Source organism: Pungitius pungitius, chromosome 15 (assembly GCF_949316345.1).
Source record: "Pungitius pungitius chromosome 15, fPunPun2.1, whole genome shotgun sequence".
Taxonomy (NCBI): domain Eukaryota; kingdom Metazoa; phylum Chordata; class Actinopteri; order Perciformes; family Gasterosteidae; genus Pungitius; species Pungitius pungitius.
Genome location: NC_084914.1, coordinates 2,090,439 through 2,112,466, shown reverse-complemented (window position 1 = coordinate 2,112,466; position 22,028 = coordinate 2,090,439). Strand labels below are relative to the sequence as shown.

The 22,028-nt window shown below is 45.8% G+C and overlaps 4 protein-coding genes across 9 annotated transcripts in view; all 4 read right to left on the bottom strand.

Annotated features, from left to right (window-relative positions):
* Nucleotides 1-481: 481 nt before the first annotated feature.
* Nucleotides 482-6,874, bottom strand: dnajc1 (DnaJ (Hsp40) homolog, subfamily C, member 1). The gene is made up of 12 exons (XM_037459225.2): nt 6,628-6,874; nt 5,800-5,901; nt 5,536-5,582; nt 5,236-5,401; nt 5,065-5,162; nt 4,901-4,994; nt 3,815-3,899; nt 3,572-3,729; nt 3,338-3,457; nt 2,804-2,852; nt 1,652-2,046; nt 482-869 (listed from the first exon to the last, which is right to left on the bottom strand). The coding sequence occupies exons 1-12, from the start codon at nt 6,787-6,789 to the stop codon at nt 801-803; spliced, it is 1,545 nt and encodes a 514-aa protein (XP_037315122.2). The 5' UTR covers nt 6,790-6,874; the 3' UTR covers nt 482-800.
* Nucleotides 6,875-7,116: 242 nt separating this feature from the next.
* LOC119209102 (cadherin-7-like) lies at nt 7,117-15,034 on the bottom strand. The gene is made up of 13 exons (XM_062557836.1): nt 15,022-15,034; nt 14,660-14,666; nt 13,351-13,561; nt 12,758-13,052; nt 12,393-12,512; nt 12,025-12,192; nt 11,321-11,508; nt 10,677-10,927; nt 10,450-10,586; nt 10,157-10,278; nt 8,894-9,011; nt 8,443-8,688; nt 7,117-8,057 (listed from the first exon to the last, which is right to left on the bottom strand). The coding sequence occupies exons 1-13, from the start codon at nt 15,032-15,034 to the stop codon at nt 7,570-7,572; spliced, it is 2,364 nt and encodes a 787-aa protein (XP_062413820.1). The 3' UTR covers nt 7,117-7,569.
* Nucleotides 15,035-18,220: 3,186 nt separating this feature from the next.
* Nucleotides 18,221-19,634, bottom strand: mplkip (M-phase specific PLK1 interacting protein). The gene is made up of 2 exons (XM_037458124.2): nt 19,278-19,634; nt 18,221-18,799 (listed from the first exon to the last, which is right to left on the bottom strand). The coding sequence occupies exons 1-2, from the start codon at nt 19,557-19,559 to the stop codon at nt 18,677-18,679; spliced, it is 405 nt and encodes a 134-aa protein (XP_037314021.2). The 5' UTR covers nt 19,560-19,634; the 3' UTR covers nt 18,221-18,676.
* An 825-nt stretch (nt 19,635-20,459) lies between these two features.
* Nucleotides 20,460-22,028, bottom strand: part of impa1 (inositol monophosphatase 1) — a 2,453-nt gene continuing 884 nt past the window's right edge. For all 6 annotated transcript variants that reach the window (XM_037458121.2, XM_037458120.2, XM_037458123.2 and 3 more), the window contains 6 exons: nt 21,871-21,975; nt 21,612-21,657; nt 21,300-21,408; nt 21,015-21,123; nt 20,756-20,907; nt 20,460-20,678 (listed from right to left, as the gene is read on the bottom strand). In XM_037458121.2, the coding sequence (XP_037314018.1) occupies nt 20,560-20,678; nt 20,756-20,907; nt 21,015-21,123; nt 21,300-21,408; nt 21,612-21,657; nt 21,871-21,975 (640 nt within the window). In that variant the 3' untranslated portion in view covers nt 20,460-20,559. The remainder of the gene's footprint in view (nt 20,679-20,755; nt 20,908-21,014; nt 21,124-21,299; nt 21,409-21,611; nt 21,658-21,870; nt 21,976-22,028) is intronic.

The following is a 22,028-nucleotide window of genomic DNA, read 5'->3' as shown; positions in this document are numbered from 1 at the left end:
GTTCTTACCAAAGTACCGAGGATGGTCCTTCTTGTCCAATCCCCCGCATTTCTAACACATACACAACTGCCCGCATTAAGAAATGTGCTGTTGTCATTTTTATTGACGACATTGATGGAATCTCCTGCCACAATAGGAATATAATATAATATAAAAGTAATAAAGTATTTTATGCAGAAGCGTAGCTTTCTAAATAAAATGAAAAGTTTCTTCATCTGTTGGGTTTTAAGGCTTTTGTTAAGCTCAGCAGGTTCTGAGCAACATCTGAGAGGAAGGGGTCCAACACCTTGTTCAAAGTAGAAAAACAAGGGGGTCCGACCTTCTACTAGCACGGTGGACCTAATCATGTGGCCAGTAAGTGTATATTACAATATAATTATAACTATTATAGATTTACAATATTCTTTGATTGTAGGATTATTTTCTTAATTCCTTTAAATGACATCAGTGCAGAAAACACACAACACCAAAACAAACTGCATGAGATAATAAATACTGTTTATTGATACGTTGATTGACTGCATGCTGAATGGGGTTAAGGCACATGAAGCTATGAGTTCAGAGGTCAGGGAGGTTCAAAGCTTCCTTTGACACATTGACTATAAAACACCTGAGAAGGTGAGATGCAAAGGGACACATAAAACTAAAGATCAGTCCATCTGAGAGGAGCCCGCCCCAAGGGAGGAGCAGGACATGGGGGACATGTGACTTGGCGGGTCACGAGTCTTTCAGCTCTCAGGTGATCCACCTGTGATGAGGTCAGAGGTCACAGCAGAAGGAGGCCAGCTCAGCACCTTACATCAACTTTTAGCTTGTTTCTTCTTCTGAACGAGTTCCGCTAACATCTTATAACGAATCATACACTCCTCCTGAAAGACAAGAACAACACACGGATCAGTGGATCGGGCCCCGAGCAGAGCGGCTCCTCCTCTAGATCTTCAACTCACTGATAGAACCACAGATTTACATCAAACGAGCTCCGCTCCACTCGATTCTTTTGATCGTCACATCCTGTCGCCATTAAAGAAAACACGGTAAGAGTGTTGTGGCAAGGCTGAGCTCAGGTGTTTGCTCCTCCAGTTCCTGCAGGTGAGGGTGGCCTCACAAAGAGCTCCCGAGCAAGGAACCAGGGGAGATCCCAGAACATGCGGAAGGCCCCGGATGTTATCTTCAGGGTGCATGAAGGATGACACAACGCCTTTGAGTCACACACCAGGTCGCCTGTACCTCAAATTTTCACTATTATCGGAGGCTTGGACCTGAGGTCCAGGGTTAAGACCTGAGGTGCTTATTCCGTCCTGGCTACGGACCAGTGGACAGACTCCTTAACTGTGAGGTTCTGTAGGACGATCGTGTCTACTGGTGTTTAGTGGCCTTGGAGAACCGATGTTAAAAGACAATGTACAAGCTAAACTGTCATTGGTCAATTTGTTATTGGTGGAGAGCTTCTGTAGGAGAAGAATCATCGGCTGTGTTGTCCACCAGGGTCACCAGTCACTGGATGACCCTGTAACCGTAGACCTAAAGGTCACGTGTACCAACATTCCCTTCCCGAGCATCACGTGAGCTGACGGGTTCATGGGGTGATGATCTCCTTCAAACTACTCACCTGAGGGTCAGGAGGTTTAATGAGGTTTTGTTCACGTCTCACCTTGGTCTTGTCAGGAACCACCTTGGCGATGCGATCCCAGCGCTCCGATGTGCCCCTGGGGAACTGTTGCAGAGCCACTTCCAGCAGCTTCTGTTGGTTTTGAGTCCAGACAGTGGGGTCTACTTTCTCTCTGTTTTCCTGAGGCTCCGCCTCCACCTCCTCCTCCTCCACTGCTGGGTCAAAGTCTCTCTGCCGATGGCCTCGGACTTTCCCTTCCCCCCCGTCTGCCGACTTCCTGTTCCTCCTCCTGACAGCTGGAGCTTCTTCTTCCACCTCCTCCTCCTCCTCTTCTTCCTCACAGATGGCTCCTCCTCTCTGAGTCATCACACTGTCAGAAACCGGAAATGACTTCAGAGGAAGAAGAGGTCCTCTCAGGTCCGACAGCTTCACCAGACCTAAGACACACAGACGAGGTTAAGTAGACGCGACGGAGGGAAACCACTCGACTGACAGTAGAACCTGAGACAGAAGCTCAGGTACGATGTCCCCCATCTGTACCATAAACAAGCCTCATCTAAGACCCTCATTGAATTCACTGCTGTGTGGCTGATGGTGGTCATGGAGTAGTGTGACGTGCTGGGAGACACAAGGTTGGTGGTTCGAATCCCAGCTGCCCCATGTGTCCCTGAGCAAGACACCTGACCTCTAACTGCTCCCCAAGCAACATGTAACGCATGTGTTATAATGCAATGTATGTATGTACTTTGGGTAAAAGCATCAGCTAAATGACATGTGATGTAATGTCAGGTTTTAAAAAATGGAAGGTCCCGCCTCCACCGAGTGATTTTATTAAAGCCTCACGAGATCTGCTTCAAGGAGGAAGCGTGTCATTTTACATCAGTCAAATCTCTGAAGGCAGTTATCTCGGCTCTGTTGTCCTACACGGCCCTTTGGTCTGTTTCATATTAATTCTGCTTCTATTTGACTATCACTCTGGGCCTCACTCTGGGCCTCACTCTGGGCCTCACTCTGGGCCTCACTCTGGGCCTCACTCTGGGCCTCACTCTGGGCCTCACTCTGGCCTCACTCTGGCCTCACTCTGGCCTCACTCTGGCCTCACTCTGGCCTCACTCTGGCTCGGTGTGCATTGTCCTGGCAAAATGAATGAAATGGATAAAGCTGATAATCACAGTAGAACCACAGTGAATTTACCTGTGGTGTGGCTCACATTGTTTTTCACTTGTTTGACTTTAGTGGTCACCTGTTGGAGAAAACAGAGTCAGTGGGTCTTTTATGTTTTGGGAGGGTCCGGTTCGATGATTCATCCCGTCAAAGCAGAACTACTCTGTGCGACCATCATGGACGGGTTCATTCCTCATCACCAGGAGCTGCGTTGTGGGCAGCCCGAATCAAAAGGGACGAACCGAGACAGAGTTGTTATCATCTGGATTAAAGAACCTCAGACTGGGTCCAGCTGGTCAACTAGTGGTTCCCCTGGGCTTTTTGTCCAGTCTGCAGGTCTTCTGTGGACTTGGTAGAGGTTTCAAACGTGTCCTCCAGGTCCCTTGTGGGTTTTCTGCAGTGTTAAGGACCTCCTCTGAACTAAAGACCATTGAATCATTTACGTATCATTGGGATGTCGAACATCTCCATCAACCCTGAACCCCGGAGGGGTCTGGACCCTCTTTAGGGGACGCACCTGCCATCTACACCGAACGGGTGTTACACCAGAACCAACAGGCTTACATCAGTCACCGATCTTCCCAGTTCATGAGCAATCTTCTCCCAGCGACCCGGAGATCCTCCAGGGAATTTACCCATCAGCCTGCTAAGGAGGCTGAGCTCGTCCTCTGTCCAGTCTGCAGCCTGAGGACAGCAATAAGGAGACCGGGACATCATGCACACACGCATGCGGATCAACGATGAAAAGGTTGGTTCTCGCTGTTGATCGTTCTGATAAGAGAGTAGAACTCGTGGTACCTTCTTCTTGGAGCGGTCCTGCAGCCAGTCGTCCATTTGTTCCTCGATCTCCTCAATGGACGTGGACTGGTCATAACCCTGGCACATCGCGTTCTCGGATGACAACTCGTAGACAGGAAACTCCACCTTTGGCTTCTTGACCTTTGGCCTCTTCTCTTCTAAGCAGACAATGAACAGGAAGTTACATCTCATCAGAGCTGAGGGAACGTCAGCCTGAATGCAAAGCGTGTAAAACATATTTACTTATGACAACTTCCTGTTCAGCTTCAGCTTCTTCTCTCTGCTGCTGTTTCATCTCTTGGTAGTCCTCATAGTACTGCTTCATCTCCTGAAACACACACCCTTTCTGTTAGAAATACACAAGCGACTTGTAAATGGTGTCAGCTTTACTCGTCTTTACGGTCGTGGCTTAAAGCACCGGCCAATAGCATTCGAGTTAAACCATCCCACGTGACACCACTCAACCAATCGAGTCTCTGCATTCCAGGCAGGACGATGACATTGTCTCAATACTGCAGACAGACGAGAGGAAGCAGCAAATTACAAATAATACGTAAGAAGAAAAGAAAGACGAGAAAAAGACGAGTGAGACAAAGAAAGCGAGAGAAAGGGACAGTGAGACAAATGAGGGACAAATGGACAGAGGAAGTAGAGCATTTAATCCATAATGGACAGACTGGTTTCTGTTCATACTTCCCACTGCAGCACTAAACCAGTGTCTCATAAGAGACGTCATCATGAGGCTCAATGAGCTCCTCCACGTGATGCATTCAGGTACATGTTTAAAGTCCTGGAAAAACTAGATCTTAATTCTGGATATATATATTCTATTAAACTGTCCAACTGTTAAAATGTGTTTACATTTTTGTTTAGATTCATTATTTAGAATTTTCTGAAACTCTCAAGTCTAAATGTGAAGCAGAAAAGGGGAAATTCAAGCTTTTCTTCCCGTTTTCTTCTGAATTGAAGCACTGTTTGAACGCAGAAATGTTAATAATTTAAATACAGCCCTAATTTGTTAATGAACATTATTTATATTTGCAGTCACATATATATGTTTAGTTCTTTGTTACGTGACAGTAAATATTGTCAAAAGAGTTTTTGAATCTTACTGAATTCATTTGATTTGTTAGTTGTATATTGATTTCATGCAGATGTTGATACAACTCTAATTTAATCTTCCGGACCTTTGCTTCTGGAAATGTTCTCTATCTGGACCTCTTCAGATTATAGTTGAAGACCCCTGGCCTAGAGGACTCTTTTGACCCCCCCCCTCTGACTCAAACCTGAGTCTTGATGGTAAGTAAAGAGACAGACAGGTTTGAGTACCTGGATGGTCTGAGGCAGGTTCTTGATGGACAGGTAAAGCCAGATGCTCAGCTTCAGAGGGAGGATGTCCTGCCAGTGTGGGCGATGGTGAACTCTGGAACAACAAACACACAAACAATAACAACCCGTCCAAATTAACAGTGGAGCCAAGGATGTCGCTGTACCTGTCCATTCGCTCCTGGCCAAGACACCTGAGCTCCTCTGCAGGTCTGGAGCCTAGCTTCTTCTTCTTCTCCTTCTTCTTCTTACTCAGCAGTTCGTCCTGAACGCATGAAGGATTCATAAATAAAACGAGTCTCTTTTCATGGTGTCGTTTTGTTTTTTGCCCGACTCACCAGCTGTTTCTCCAGGTAAATAGACCAAATGACAGCGTAGTGTCCCACCGTGAGGATGAGGAAGAGGAGGAAGGCCAGCTCAGCGTTACTCATCTTCCTCACTCGTCTGTAGTAGAACACTGGCTGCCGCCAATCTGGGAGCCCGTTCTCCAGGATATCGTCATACCTGCAAAACATACAAGCATGCATGCATGAGGCGTAAGGGGGTCTCAGGGCGAGTGGCAGAGCTCCAACGGACCAGTGACAGGGGTCTAAAGGACTGGTGAAGGTCTGGACATGATGTAGGGACGTGAGACTCACTTGCTCCGCCTCTCCTCGTCCTTCAGGACTTCATAAATGGCCACCAACTAAAAACAAGGGCAAAGACTGGATGACTTGAAAGTTCTGTTTTCATGTTGCTTCATTGATGGACTCATCCAAGTCTTAACAGTGACGATTGGCCACCGTGGTTTGCACCTTAGCTGTAACACTGTATATTAAAGTGAACGTGTTATATCCGTACTTGCGTAGTGTTGTGCGCCACGTGCGTGTGTGTGTGTTGTAAATCGTTCACGCGTTTCTCACTTGTCTGAACTGAGTCTCAGCGTTCGGGTCCTTGTTCTTGTCGGGGTGCAGAGAGAGGGACAGTCGCCGATACGCCTTCTTTATCTCCGCTGCCGAAGCGTCCTGAGAGCAGTGGGACAGCGGTTAGTCCTTCAGATGCATGGAACCCAACCTCCTGCACCCTCTATTCAAGCTCCATTCGATATGGAAACCATCGTGGAGACATACAATAATGTTAGTGTTACAATAGTGTTTGTAGCAAAACATGAATTACAACAGGAGGATAAAAGAAAAAAACAAGAAGAGACGTCCATAAATACACACTGCTAACCATGACTTAATGCCTCTATTACAAACATTACAATTGGGTTCCATTTTCTATTCAGTTGGTGAACAGAACCGCTCCAGCGGAGCCACATTAGCTCATGACTGTATTTAAATTAATGGTCATACCTATTGAAAATAAACTTAATGGTTTGTTTTCATGATGAATCACCTTAAATAATGCCACTGGAAGGCAGCGTTTTTATAAAAGGCAGGGTTAATGTTTCCTTTGGGAAGAAGCATTAAAGTTAAAGTTATCACAGAGGATGGGTAATTTCACTCAGAGGAACCTTTCCTAAATGTAGGGACTATTCGAACGCAGCCCACGTCACGCAAAGAAGCTGCAACTACATCCGGGTTACCCCCCTTTTTAGAAGCTAACCGTTAGCATCCTTAGTGTTAGCTGCCCTGCTACAGCTTCTAACTAGCACCGCCGCTCTGTGTGTACGTGGCGGTCGGCTGACAGAATTAGCACTAAGCTAGCGGCTACTGTCCGTAACCATGGAGACAGTTAGCAGTTAGCACCTGGTCCAGGGACATGAACTGGTAGAAGTTCTGCGGGATCTCCTCCACCAGGTCCAGAAGCTCCAGATCCGCGTCCCAGGCTGTCAGGGGGGGGACCGCAAAGACCAGCAAGGTCAGATAGATAAGCAGGGACCCGCACGGACCCGGACGGACCGCCATCATCCACGAACCGTTGACAGCGAGATCTCAGAAAGCGCAGATGTCGACACTCCGCTTTGAGACCACCGGAAATAATACCCGTCACATCCGGGTGACACAGTACTGTCAAAACAAAAGTCCTCTGTGAGTGATACTGTGGCGCCTGCAGCGACATCAAGAGGACCAAAAAATCCACCAACACTTGAGGCACGTTTATTGAACGTTAAACGGTTAGAAATACATTTAAAACACAATGAACGTTTCATGCACGTCTACTGTTTGAATGCAATAGTAAGAATCATTCCAAACAGATTCCTTTTCTTCTCATTATCAAAAACGAAGGACGGAAGGTCCAGGTTTTTACCATTTGAAAAATAAATGTAAACCTGAAGGTTTTAGTTTCTGTCTTGAACATTGAAAAATACAACACTATAGTTTTGATCCAGTTCTTTAATTTTTTCAATAAAAGATTTTTTTTCATTCTTCACTCACTCCCATGGCTTTAAGGTTCTCCGTGGTTCAGGCCTTTTACTAACCCATAGCATATATGTTATTACATTTTTTCTTATTCCTGCACGACATTGTCTGTTGTCATTGCCGTACTGTCTGCCGTCACGCACCAACCGCCAAGTCGAATTCCATGTATGTCTGACATATTATGGCAACAAACGTTTCCTGATTCCTGATTCCTGAGAATGATCCTGATCCACATCCATCTCAAACAACGGAGATACAGGTAGCACAGAAAGATGAACAGGAAGTAACCTGTAGTACTGACACATGGGTCTGCTGCAGCCTAAAGGGTTACGAGGCCGACTCGCCTTCCACACTGTGTCCATAGAGGTCTGCAAGCTTCCCGAACCTCGACCCCCACTCCCTGAGGAAGTTGTAGTTCTGGTCACACTCAAAGGAGTCGAACATGTCTAACGAGTCCAATGAGTTTGACAAACTTAGAGAGCTGAGGGACTCGGCGGCTGACGCGCTGCCCTCAAAGGCAAAGGTTTGCAGAGAGTCAGACGGGGGCGCCATCAGTTCAAGGTCGACCTTCTGCAGTCTGTCGCAGATGAAGTTCTGTAGCGGGCGGTTCTTCTCCATGGTGCACTCTGGGGTTCTGGTAAGAGGTCCGGGCGGGTGGAGGTGGTGTCTCAGGGCGAACATGTCGAAGGCCTTGGTGTCCTCCTCACCTCCACCTTCATTGTCATACCGAACTATGTTCTCACAAATCTCTCTGTCATCTTCCATCATCGGCTGCCTCCGCTTGTGTCTCAGGGCAACCGTCACCATGACAACACCTATGGAGAAAGGAGTGGCTGATACTGGTCACAGGTATTTGGTGCGAGCTTGATTCTGGGTTGGTTCTATCAGGACTGTATGTGGGTGTTGATTATTATTATTATTGATTATGATTATTACAGGTTCTGTTATTGTGGGTGAGGTTCTATCACTATTGTAGACGGTTTCTATCACAATTATTTAAACTCTGGACTGTTTAAAGGTTCACCTTCAGGCTTGTCACCTTGACTAAAACAGTAACAACCTGTAGCACTTAAATTGTACTTATAATGGCTTTTATCTATGACAAGGAAATCAGCTTATTTGATGAAATTGCAATTTCTTGTGAGTTTGTATCCTTATGGTTGAAATGCACTCATTGCTTTGGATAAAAGACGTTCCTACCCAGCAGTGCGAGGACAAACGTGAGGACTGCAGCAGTGGCGGCTGTGCTGAGGTCCATCAGTGGTGAAGCCCCTCGGCTGCAGGAGCGTGGGTCTCCGGTGGGGTTGCAGTGGCACACAGTGATGGACAGTGTGGTGGTGCTGCTTAGAGGCGGAGAGCCACCGTCTGAAATCACCACCGGCAGGAAGTGAACCGACTGATCTCGCTGCAGGAAACCAGTGAGGGTCACAACAGACGCAGTGTTGTCTGAGGACAGAAGACCAAACTGGTTTTAACACGAGAAGATTCAACTTTTACTACACTGCTACAACAAAATTGACAGCGCACCCTCTCTACTACTACTGTCGCCCCCCATTTGAGTGCAAGTGGAAGAAACTGCACAACTTACACTGCTCACATAAAGAATGAGATCATATTGATATATTTATGAATAATTATTGTAGACTGGTACCTTCATTGTCTCTCAGGGTGAATCTGAGCTTCCCCTTAGTCTCCATGGATTGAGAGAAAAGGAAACGATGTCCATTCTCTGGTTCATCTCGATCCACAGCGCTCAGAGTTTCAATTACCTGAGACGTCAAAGGTGGCAAAAAGTGACCTTGTTTTATCACAGTTTCAGATTTTAACCAATCACATTTCATCCAGAGCTTCTGTAGAGATTTTAAACCTGCAACAGAAAGAAAATCTATCGTTGTTGATCTAAAACTCGTATCTCTGGTCCTCCGATATGATCAGACTAGAATAGAGTTTGAGAGGAGCCAGAACGCAAAAACCCAAAACATAATCCTACACCTTTTTAAATCAAGCCAAGCCAACTCTGAGCTGCTCGACAGCAGTGGGACTGGAGTCTGATCTGATATAGTCTAGTCCAGCGGTGCCCAACAGGTCGAAGGCAGTGCCAGTATTTGCATGCGCGGTCGACCGCGGGAGCTAACGGAAAGCTAATGCTAACGTTAGCGGCGTGGGTGTACGATCAGGAAATAATTCAGTCTAACACATTGTGGGTTTAACTTAATCCCGTTCGCACAAAATCCCTGAGCTCAAATGACTATGCAATGTTTAAAATACTTATTTTTTTGCCAACTACTAGGGACTACAGTCTGTGATATAAGATCACCTGGTGGAAGGGTGACCCTGCAACATAAGAAACCATCAGCAAGGCAATGTTTGGGAAACTCTTGCCAATACGTCCCACTTCAGATGAGGCTGCTTTAACTCTACTGTCAGTTAACACCCATTTATGATTATTTGAAACACAGGATCCTCTTTTTGAGCATGGACGAGGTCTGTTCATATTCAGGAGCGAGTTGTCAAATTTTTCTGCTGCAATATTTAGTGAAGCAGACTGCACATGGGATTTTATGTCAGTGGAAGATGAGGTGGTGACGGCGGACTTCGTGCAAAATGGCAATGAGTGGTTGAGACGAGTCTTAATCCATCTGACTCCTGCATACAGGCAGAAAATAGAACTCTGTAGGCCTGTTATCCAGAAATCAAAGCAGTAGACCAGTGAGGCGCAGGTTAAATCCGGTGTTATTTGTACTTTCGGTTGGAATATTGTCTCCAATACAACAATGCTTTTTTCATTCTCTCATATGTTGTCATGACTAAAACAACCTTTTAATGAAAAACTGTGTGTCCAAGTCTATTTGCATTGATTTTAACTCAGTTATAAATGAATGCTAATATAACAGCACCAGGTGTAGATTCATACCTGCCCAGGTACGGCGTTCTCACAGATGAACGTTTCATACTGCAAAGCGAAGCTCGGAGCGTTGTCATTTACGTCGGTCACAGAGACCAGAACCACAGCTTTTCCTACCTGCGACGGATCTACTGCAACAGGCAGAGACACTTGTCAGGAAGTCCAAAATCACAAGAATTTACTGCTAGCAACGGGTTAGCTTAGCATTAAGACTGACACATGGGGAGCAGCTAGCTTAGCTTAGCATTATAAAGACTAGAACCACAAGGGAACAGCTAGCGTTGCCAGGTGTGAAAACTCACCGCTCTCTGTGGCGAGGATGGTAATGTTGTGCAGGGCAATCATCTCTCTGTCCAGAGGTCTGGCTGTTGTGATGACACCTGAATTGCTGTCGATATAAAAGTAATGGTCCACTTCTGACTTCCTGTCTATGGAATACCTGCAGATACGTAGTTTTAAAAGATCTACCACCGTTACAACATAAGCACTGGTGTCGACTCTGGATCTGTACAAAACGCATGTTTCATACGTGACAGGGCTGTTTGTGGGGTCTGGATCGTAAGCTGAAACTGATCCCACATCAGTTCCCACTGCAGCTTCCTCTGAGATCTCCATCGGACCGGCTGAAGAAAAGACCGGAGGCTCGTCTACGTTCTGGACGAGCAGTCGAATCGTCACCACGTCGCTAAACGGTGTCGTGGAAAGGAAACGAGAGTCCACGTAACGATTGGACACTTCAACACACAGCATGAAGCTTGACTTGGTCTCAAAGTCCAGAGTCTGGAATGAAGAAGGGGGGGTTAGAACCATTCGAGTAGATGTGTTATTTTTAGGCTGATGACAACAATCTCAGCCTGGGGAGATTCATAGGATATGACTTATATAAGATGACAAAGGATTCAGATTTTTAGTTCCATCAGTACATCAAGAAAACCAGTACCTGCCAAATGAAAACCACTACATCCTAAAAAAAGACAATACCGGCCACATGAAACCCAAATCCCTTTAATGAGAACTACTACTTTCTATCAGGAAACTACTATCTTCTTAAAGGAAACCAGTACCTTCTACCAATATACCAGTACCTTGGGCATGCATTATCACCACACCTCACTGGATATTGACCATTACCTTCAGTGGTGTGACGAGTCCTTACTGGACATTGACCAATACCTTGTGCAGTGTGATCAGTCCTTCCTGTGTGTTTGGATCAGTAAAGATCCTAAAGGTCCCCAGTCCATCTCCATTCAGGATCCTGTAGTCCATCTCAGCGTTAGAACCCACATCCAGGTCCCGAGCTTTAACCTTGGCGATAACTGTTGAAACCAGAACCGACTCCGGAACAAGGAACTGGTAACTCTCTGTTGGGACACAGGTACATACAGGAGCACACAGTATTCAATTCAATTGCTACTGTCTTTATTTTAATTTGTCACATCACTTACAAACATCCTTACTACCTTTGTCACCATTATTGATCTAATATATCCACTGATGTTTCCAATATGGTTCTAATTATGAATTATTCTTAATAATTAATATAACCAATTTCTTTCATACACATTGAATGTGCTGTAAATCTTCGGTTGTTTATTCGCATCACATGACATCTATTTTCTGTCCATCCTGATAGATGATCCATCCTCTGTGGTTTCTAATCGTCTTTCCTCCAAACGAAATATTATTCATGTGTCTGAAGATGTCGGATACGTACAGATTGTAAAGCCCACTGAGGCAAATATGTGAAATTGTCATTTTGTTATAAAAATACATTTGAAAAATTCATATATTTTTTTGCCTGTCCACATGAAATCAATGTGTGCACACAGGTGTAACATGTCACCTGTGTCCCTCTGACGTCACACGTAAAGACTCACTGCGGGGGAAACGGGGCGGGTTGTCATTGATGTCGGTCAGAATCACCGTGACAGAAGTAGTTCCTGACAGACCTCCCTTCTGTCCAATCATATCTTTGGCCTGGATGACGAGCAGGTAACGGTCCCTCATCTCCCGGTCCATGTCAGGTAAAGCAGTCCGCACAACACCTGACGGCCAGATGAGTCTCAGGTACAATAAACGTTTTATAAATGTTCGATGGAGATCGGAACCCCCGAGCGTTTTTTTTGCCTTCATCTGGAACCCGATGGTGTTTCTTGTACCTCTCGTGCACTGCCCTTTGTGTTTAGTCAGGTTAGTGCGGGTGTTGTGTTCATGTTTTTAGGTGTGCTCAGTAGTTGTTTTTTACCTGTCTCTGGCTCCACAGAGAAGTATGGCTGACCCTTCAGGATGTCGTAAACCAGTCTCGCAGAGTTTCCATACGTTGGATCATCAGCATCCGTTGCCACAACAGTCACTACGGACGTACCTGCAGAGAAGCATTTCTATTATCTTTGGCCCGCATGTTCAAATCTATTTACTATTAGAGCTGACCCGCCGGTGTATCGCACGCATCACCATAATACTACAAATCCCACAATGCACTCTGCCAAGAAAAGTTTTTGGGGACTTGTCTAGGGCTTGATCACTTAATATACAGATCGAGTCCTAGACCAGTGTCAACAGGTGATCTTTACCAAACTCCACATTTAGTGTACAGGTGTTACGACTCACCCACTGGAGATCCCTCAGCCACCCTGGCGGTGTACGGTCCATCCAAGAACCTGGGCTCGTTATCGTTAACATCCTGGACTTTAATGACAAACTGTGACTCCGGTTCAAGGGGCAGGTGGGTATTTTGGTCTTGAGCTAGCGCTCTCAGGGTGTAGTACGCCTGCTGTTCCCGGTCCAGTCTCTTGGTGGCATGAATGTCTCCGGTGTTCTCATCAATGGTGAAAATTGATCCCGCACCTTCACCAGTGAGGACATACCTAACCCGACTGTCCCCTTTATCCATGTCAGAGTGGATCTGAAAGGGCCAGAGGAAACTGCAGACATTTTCTAGAGATAACCGGGTAAATACCGAAAGATTATGGGGTAACCTATCAGAGAAAAGTAGGTGAACTATCAGAGATAACCAGCTAAACTAACAAAGGTAACCAAGTAAACTAATTGTACAGTAATTTGTGTGTGTGGAGCAGGTCATATTGTGTCAATTTTACTGTCCATACCAAACACAAAGTATAATCGGAACATCTGAAAAATGTGATGAAATCGGATTTAACAAATTGATCATTTGTTCTAATAAGAAAATAGTGTTTATGTACCTTTCCAACATACAGCGGCTCATCTCCGGTGTACTCCTCCAGAACAAAGAACTGGTTCCACACCCAGCTCCTCCTCCACCTCTGGTAGCAGGGGGCACCTGCGGCTGCTCCTCGTCCATTGCGTCCACCTCCTGACACCTGGCGAAGGAGGACGGAGTTCAGGGTCAGCGCCTCACAGCCCGGCTCCTCCCACAGCGAGGAGACCAACGCACTGAGCAAGCACCAACACCAGAGAGAGATCATCTCTGATGAGATGGACGCCGACGTCTAACCGTCCAAATAAGAGGTGTGAAACTCGAAGACGTCGAGACGTGAATTGTGGAACAAAGAGTCCGATCAGAGGAGGAGAAATACGTCTCCTAAATGACAACAGCAGACACGTGGAAGCAGGAGGACGTGAAGGAGAAGTTGATCCTTTTGAGGGAAAAAGAAGAAAAAAGGAGAAACAAGTTGTATATACAACTTTAGATCACATGTCATTTAGCTGAGGCTTTAATCCAAAGTGACTTACAATTAGTGCATTTCAGCCATAAAGAAACAAACAAGAAACAAAGTGCAATTTCATCGAATAATCAGATTTACAACTTGTTATAAATAAGAGCCATAAGTTCAGTTTAAGTGCTACAGTTTGTTTTTTTAGTCGAGGTATAGATTAGACTAACTTAAACTACCTTATTAACACTTGTTCTATTACTGAGCCAAAGGCTTAAATATATCATATATTTATACACATATACATAATATGTATGTATAAATATATGATACTGTATGTAAACATTATATATATGTACATGTAAAAATATTAAATACACACATTATATAAATATAAATATTTTACATATATAATAATGTGTTAATATAAATGAATCTCTGATTTTATTTGCAGACTAAACTCGATTTATAAATATCACAGAAGCATTATTAACATAGTAAATGGTATACAGACAGACGTAATGACACTGAACTGTTCTGAAAATCATCCACTAAAAACAGGTTTTTTATATACTTTTCTGTTGGGATTTATTTGACTTATTATTTATTATATTTTAAATTTCAGTAATAATATATATATTGGTTTGAAAGTGTTCCCTGTGAGACAGAAGCCTCTTGTTAGCAAACATTAAAACATATAAATCACATTAAACAATATTCTTACCTTCCAGCTTGTGATCCTGTTTGTGGATCTGCAGCTTCTCTGCTTATTGATCGGTGATCAGCTCACTGCCGGATGAAGAGGATCTCCAGAAGCTCCCAATGAGAAACAATGAGAGGACTTGTCTCTCTCTGGTGGGATCTTGCAGTCGCTCACAAGGACCCTATTAACAGGGGAGGGGAGGGGGGTGGGGGGCAGGGGGATTTCCACCTGCTCACCTTTTTATGTAGCGATCACCCTCTTCACTGATATTTTTAAGAGATTACTGATTCCTACTCACTACACTTTGGTAGAAGTCGGATCCCGATCCTCAGGATCATCAGCAGGACGAGACCAGAACCTGCTTCGTGAATGTCTTCACAATACTAAACACAGTTTAGTATTAGAACCAATCACTATATCAAATATTCTGCTCCAGCCTGCCAAACTGCTTCACGAAGGAGTGACAGTTTGAGGGTGTTTTGAAAGAAGCAGATGAAGCATGTGACTCGAGGAACGTTGAGTGAGCAATGACTGACAGGTCGTATCCATGGCGATGAGGAACAAGCCTGGGATGATTGGTCTCTTTCCTTCCGGAGGGACTGTGCTTCCTGCTGCTGAGGGAAAAGGTGATTGAACCTGGATGGTTTATTATCATCATTATTCTTTATATCTAAAATCTCTATATTTAAACAAAAGGTTTCCCTCTATGGAGACATTTAAAAGTGAAGGACTTCAGATTCCAGACCGGGTTTTGATAACTCAAATCCTGAAGGAGGACTCGGTGTGAGAGGAGATCCTCGACCTTTAACTTCACAGCAGGACAGACATACAAATACCAGACGAGCCGCAGGAGGTTCGGCTGGAACACGAGAAGAAGACCTGCACCTACTTCCCCCACCGTGCACACGCTTATTTAAAATCAGTCAAAGGTGACCCACATTCTGGTCCACCTGACACGCCAGAGTCAACCAGAGACACAAGAGTCAACCAGTGAGTCCAACTGAGACACTGGAGCTCCCTAGAGTCCTCCAGAAGGAACACCTGACGTGTCCCTGGTCACACATGTGACCAGGGACACGTCAGGTGTTCCCTCTGGAGCTCCCTAGAGTCCTCCAGAGGGAACACCTGACGTGTCCCTGGTCACACATGTGACCTCGGACGTGCTGTGGCCCTGAAGGTGACTCATCAGTTGTGATCATCGGAGGCTGAGTCGTCTCGGTCTAGGTGTCCAGGCTGATGAGTCCCAGATGTTCTGAGCACTGACAGCCTGCAGCGGATTTGATCTCAGGTGTGATCACAGGAAGTGAATCACCTACAGCTGCAGGCCAGTACACACACACACACACACACACACACATGTAAAACATTTTAAATGTGACAAGTTATCACCATATTTAAACTATATTCATTGTTATCTCAGTATTTAAGTTACAAGGTGTTGTGACTTACTGTTGTTGCACTAACATAAAACTGTGTTGTGATGATTAAACCACTAAAGGATATAGTTTAAAATGTAAAGGACTAAGGGCATGTCTTTAATACAGTTTAAGATAATATAAAGTCTGGAACTGTATGTTAAGTGAACTGAACAGAACATCATTTAAAAGAAGGTTAGCCAGTGAGGGAGGAGAGATGGCAGCACTGCACCCTGGGATCTTCTGTCCCTGTGTGAGGAGTCTGTGGAAACATGCAGGAGGCCACGGGGGGGGGGGGGGATTGACAGTTGGTGCCTTTTTCTGGACCAGCTTCTCTGTCCTTCTATACGTCACCGTCCCCTGGTCGGTCTTTGTCCCTCCTTCCCGGGCTGAGACCTTAAATGTAATAAAACAAAAATCAGAGAGTATTTGCACTGAACCCAATTGAAATAGCATTTAATAAAAAATGTTGTTTTGTCCTCAATGTCTAGAAGGTGGAGCACAGGTGGAGCAAAGGTGGTGCGAGGTGCACTTTGGTGCTTCATTAAGAGGAAATTTGCCTAATTCCCCCCCCCCCCCCCCCCCCTGAATATAATCACGTATTGATAATATCTTTGGATGTCTTTACATGGAATGTGCTTAATAAGTAGTAGACACTTGATGCATTGTGAGTAGATGATGTGAGTAAAGAGCGGATTTAAAGTCAACTTAAAGAGTAATAAATGCTGTTGTGTACTGCAGGTTTTTGCTGTATTTAACCGCATCAAACTGTGTTTACGAACAGCAGTAGATTACTGTTGAGAATTTCTTGTATTTTTAGCTCTGTTCTTTCAACTGCCTGGAAAGGTTTGTTCATCAAAGCCGATTACCAGACGAATCCATGTCTTCCAAGTGATCGGATGGATGGTTCTTCTCTTTCGTGCTACTTCCTGCAGCTTGAAGCACTCTGATGTGTGTTGGTTTGTCTAACCCCCCCCCCCCCCCCCCACCCCCCTCCAGGCTGAACCAGGAGCCTTCAAAAGGCCAAACCTCAGAAACTGCCACCTCACATTAGATCCAGAGTTTGGACCTGATGTGGAGGTCTGAGCAGCTGCTGGTGAGGATCAGGTGTCTCAGGAGGAGCTGAGGATTGAATCTCCACAAACACGCAGACACACCTGTAGGCTCCATACGGACCACAGATGTGTCATGGGGAGGGTTTTCAGGCTTAATTAGACATTATTGTTGTTGGCCTGGAAACGGAAAACAGTGCCTTGGTAAAATAATGTGTGTGTGTGTGTGTGTGTGTGTATTTATGCTCTATTTAACCGCTGCAGACTGAAGTGACTCATTTTATGTGATTTTGTCATTTAGTCCAAACATTGTGTTGATTTAAAGCATAAATCAGTGTAAACTATCTCCTGAAGATATGGGCCTCATTGAGTTCATTATTAAAGGTTCCCCCGTCACCACTGTGGGCTCCTTCCGTTTCCTGGGCTCCATCATCACCCAGGACCTCAAGTGGGAGCTGAACATCAGCTCCATCACCAAGAAGGCCCAGCTGAAGAAATTCAACCTGCCAAAGACGATGATGATGCATCATGGAGTCCATCCTCTGCTCCTCCATCACCGTGTGGTACGCTGCAGCCACAGCCAAGGACAAGGGCAGGCTGCAGCGTGTCCTCCGCTCTGCAGAGAGGGTGATTGGCTGCAATCTGCCGTCTCTCCAGGACTTGATCGCTGCCAGGACTCTGAAGCGAGCCAGAAAGATTGTAGCCGACCCCTCCCACCCTGGACATGAACATGTTTGTGCCCCTCCCATCCGGCAGGAGGCTGAGGTCCATCAGGACTAAGACCTCTCGCCACACAAATCAACAGAGCCAGGTCCCCCCACTGACTATTCAAAAGACATTTGGACACTTTCAATAGTATTGATCAATGTGCCTGTACACTCTTCTTTTGTTCCATGTATGCACCACCCATGACAATTTCCTCATATATCTAACATAGGTGGAAAATAAATATTTTGCCCTGTTTGTTGTTAAAGGAGACACGCTCATCTTAAGACTCTTGTATTTAGGATTTCACACGCCAAGGTATTAAAGCATATTGATTGTCTGTGAACATGCAGTCTGTCTGTAATGGTTAAGCACCCTCCCAAACCTGACCGATCATAGTGCGCAGCCAGCGCTCTATTGGCGCCCAAATTGAGAAAAAAAAGTCCATTTCAATATGATTTCATCAAACCCACGACTTTTTTCCTCCGTGGTCTTTAGAAATGAAGTTAATGCTTCTGAGCCTGGACTCCTTGTAAAGAAATGAAGTTTTCTCTCGCTCGGTCTTCCAAACAAGTTGTGTTTATTAGAATTCATTCACTGCAGGAATCATACAAATGTCTTTGTAGACGTACCAGACGTGCACAATAACACGTACAAGACCTATAAAAGTGGAATTTTCATAATATGTCCCCTTGAAGACTCTACCCCCATAGAGCTACAACCATTGGACTTGACCCATAGCTTGAAATGATGTGAAAGTAGAGGACTAGTTAATCATGAACCGACATGGTGGCGTTTATTAACTCTTCAAAAGAAATATCCGTCCCCAAATCCCGTCACCTTTTCAGCAAATACTCAGCACAGGATATAATATATTATGTGTCAAACTATTGGATGATTCGGCCCACGAATCAGCGACAGCTAGAGGCTGTTTTGATTGAAACGGGTGAAACATGTGACTCGAGGGCGCAGTGACTGACAGGACGTATCCACGGCGACGATGAACTTCTGAACGGACTTCAGTTGAGCTGCTTCCTGCTGTAGTCTAGTGAGGCCTGTTGTCTGTCTGCAGCTGGTTCAAGAGCTTCCCAGGGATCCTGCAGCATGGAGCGGCTGAAGTATCTCTCCACTGAAGATTCACTCTGAAAACCAAGAGACTCTGACATTACATTAGAGACTCAAACCATCATCATCGGACTGATAACTAGTCGGAAAACTGGTCGAGCCAAAAGCAAACTAGACTTTCCAGAGGAAAGCCCCCTCTGGCTTGTGGGCATATTTGTCCCGTATTTTCCTCCATAACTTTGTTCACCCATCGACCAGCAAACCGACGTTTGTGGAGATCTTCCTCCGTGAATTGGACGCCATCACCGCGTCCGTATTGTCCTCCAGTGAAGGGCTGTATCCGTGGTCATATTTACGGGGTTTTCCGACAAAAACTCTCGCTATGAAGCCGGAAATGTGAGACTCCGTAAAGGATGCAGTCAGCAGACCAATCACAGCCTTGCGTGAGCTCACGTAGCTTTTGATGCAAGTTTAGAAAAATGGGGTCGAAACACGCAGGAGGCTCTTCGTGCTCTTTCTGTGAAAACGCAGAAGCAGAAACTAGGCGTCAGTTACCTGCGAGTTGTGACTGAAGGTCTGAGGCCTCCGGGACGAAGCCCCTCTGGGCCGCCTCGAGCCTCCGAACCCCCGGGGCCCGCTTGGGAACCCGGAGGGAGAACCGTCCCCGTAGCCCCGATGAGAAACCGGAGACCGCAGCGGCGACTCGTAGCAGGAACCAGCGCCTCCGTAAGGAGAGCGAGGCCCGGGGAAACCCCAGCCGAAGGCCGGGGACGGAAAGCGGTCAGTCGGGCGCGGAGCTGCGGGACTCGGCGGAGGTCTGCCTGGTCCTCTGTACATGGCGGCTATGACGTGAGGAGGCTGGAGGAGGCTCCCCTACTGGACGAACGCAACAAAGCGAAACCGGAAACGCGCGCGGATCCACAACCGCTCGCGCAAAACTGCAGCGCCGCCGAGCGGCCACCGGGAGAACTGCAGAGAGCTAAAACGTCAATCAACAGCAGAACCGGGCTACAAGGCCATAAACGTCATTAACGTCACATGCAGGGCGGCTGGTGGGTTCTGGTTGGGCCAACCGTTCACATTCTGTATGATTCAATGCTAAAAAGTATCAGAAACTAATTTTTACTTTCCAGTTAAATATTTAACATTTATTCCAACAGTTTAATTCATACTATTCAGTATTTTAATTATATAACAATAATTAGTCTATGATATAACTAACGTATCATGACTATTATAAATATCCAATATAAATGTAATTTAAGGATACATCTATTTATATATAAGCTAACATGTATTCAAACACCCGAAAGACCAACTCAAAGCCCTTATTCCACTGTGGCGTTATCCGTGTGTCCTGCTCTTCTCTAGTTTTCTTTTTTCCTGTGCTTCGTGTCCCTTTCTCACGATGCTGGATTCTTAAAGAGTGAGCATCTCTACAGAAGCCGTACATGCGCCAACACAACTCTGATGATCAAATATCAGAACTCACGACAAGAACTGGACAACATAGCCAAGTCATCACAGTAGTAGCTCAACGCTACTTTGGCTAAACACACAAATAACTTGAATATCTTGCCAACTTCATCGAACTCGGACGCCATCGTTGTGTTTTACACACACGCAAGCAGCCAACCAATCAGCTGACTCGGTCTCCGTAGGTCATCTATGCACAGAACATAGAAGCTTGAGCTTTGTGTGAAATAAAAGAGACGACTTAGTGACCGACGCAGTCCACACAGGCTTCACAACAAACTTTATTTACCACGAAGTGAACAAATTTAACACCCGCCTCACACACAAATGTGTAGTTGGGCCCAGAATGCACCGCGAGTCTTCACGGCGTGGCGTCGTCCCGGAGGGGGCTGAAGCTGTGGATCTCTGAGACGAGCCTCTCTGCGATGGTTCTGCTGTTCGCAGCAACGATCCTCCTGGACATCAGGTCGGCTGCTCCCCCTGAACACAACGGGGTGATGTCATCGACAATGGCGCCACGTGTCAATCGTCAGTAGTGTCACCGAGCTTCCGTTTACCGTCCACGTCCATCAGGACCCCGCCGGCCTCCGACACCAACAGGGAGCCTGCGGCCACGTCCCACACATGGATCCCCACCTCGTAGTAGGCCTCAACACAGCCTGAGGCCACATGACACATGTTGATGGCTGCAGTCCCTGCACCGCGCACCCTGGACACCGTGTAGAGGGTTAAAGTACACCGTGCTAGTCAGAAGTACAAGGTATGCATACAGTATACCGGCCAAGTATGATGTCTGTGGTACTACTGCAGTATTACCCGTGTACAGGGATGCAGAGAATACTCCTCAGGCTCGAGAAGATCTTCTCTACAGCTTCGGGGTCTCTGCTGGATCCAAACTCCGTGCTGATGATCGACTGTTTAATGTCTGACAGCAACAAACAGTTCATCATGACATCACTATGTTACTGGAGGTTGGGATGAAGACAAGATTTTTATTTTTTACATGTGTCACGACGCTTTTATTTGGATTGAATGTGATTTGCAGAAATGACTCGTCCTCAGTGTTTGGGCTTCTCGTCCTGATGAAACCACATGACTGACCTTCCTGTGCAGACACCTGCAGAGGCTCTCCGTTGCAAAAGGCTCCCTTCCCCCTTCTCGCTGTGTACATCTTATCTTCTAAACAACTGTAGACCACGCCAAACTCCATCTGAAAGTCACAACCAATGGTTGGAGAGCAGTGGGTTCCTACTTCAAACCGTCAAAGGTTGTGTAGAAATCCATTCGATGAAGGGTTCATGTCCCGCTTGAGCTGTGGTCAACATGCGCTCTGAACCGAGGGAGGGGGCACAGGGTCGGTTCTGGTACTAGTGGGTATAGTTGGTTACGACTTGGACTAAATGTAGAACTTACCTGTTTGTTGACAGAAAATCCGATGGAAACAGCAACGAAGGGAAATCTGTTAAAGAGACCATTAGATATTTAATGGGGGTAAAATGTATCGCTGCAGCCCATCATCTCCACATCCTTGTTTCAATGAAGATTAGATGACAACTATGTGTTGTGTTCAGCCCTGATTTAAAGGACCATGATGTTCGACCCTTCCACAGATCTCACTTCTTCGCCTCTAGTGGAAGAAATCACTGAGAATTAAAAGTTTTTTTTTACTCACGCATGAACAAAGTTTGTGGTTCCATCGATCGGGTCGATGATCCAGGTGGGACCATCAGTGAGGACACAAGCTTCACCTGCAGCTACAGACTCCTCCCCTATGAAGCTATAGGTCTCACACACACACACAGTCACAGTCACACACACACGTAGGAGGAA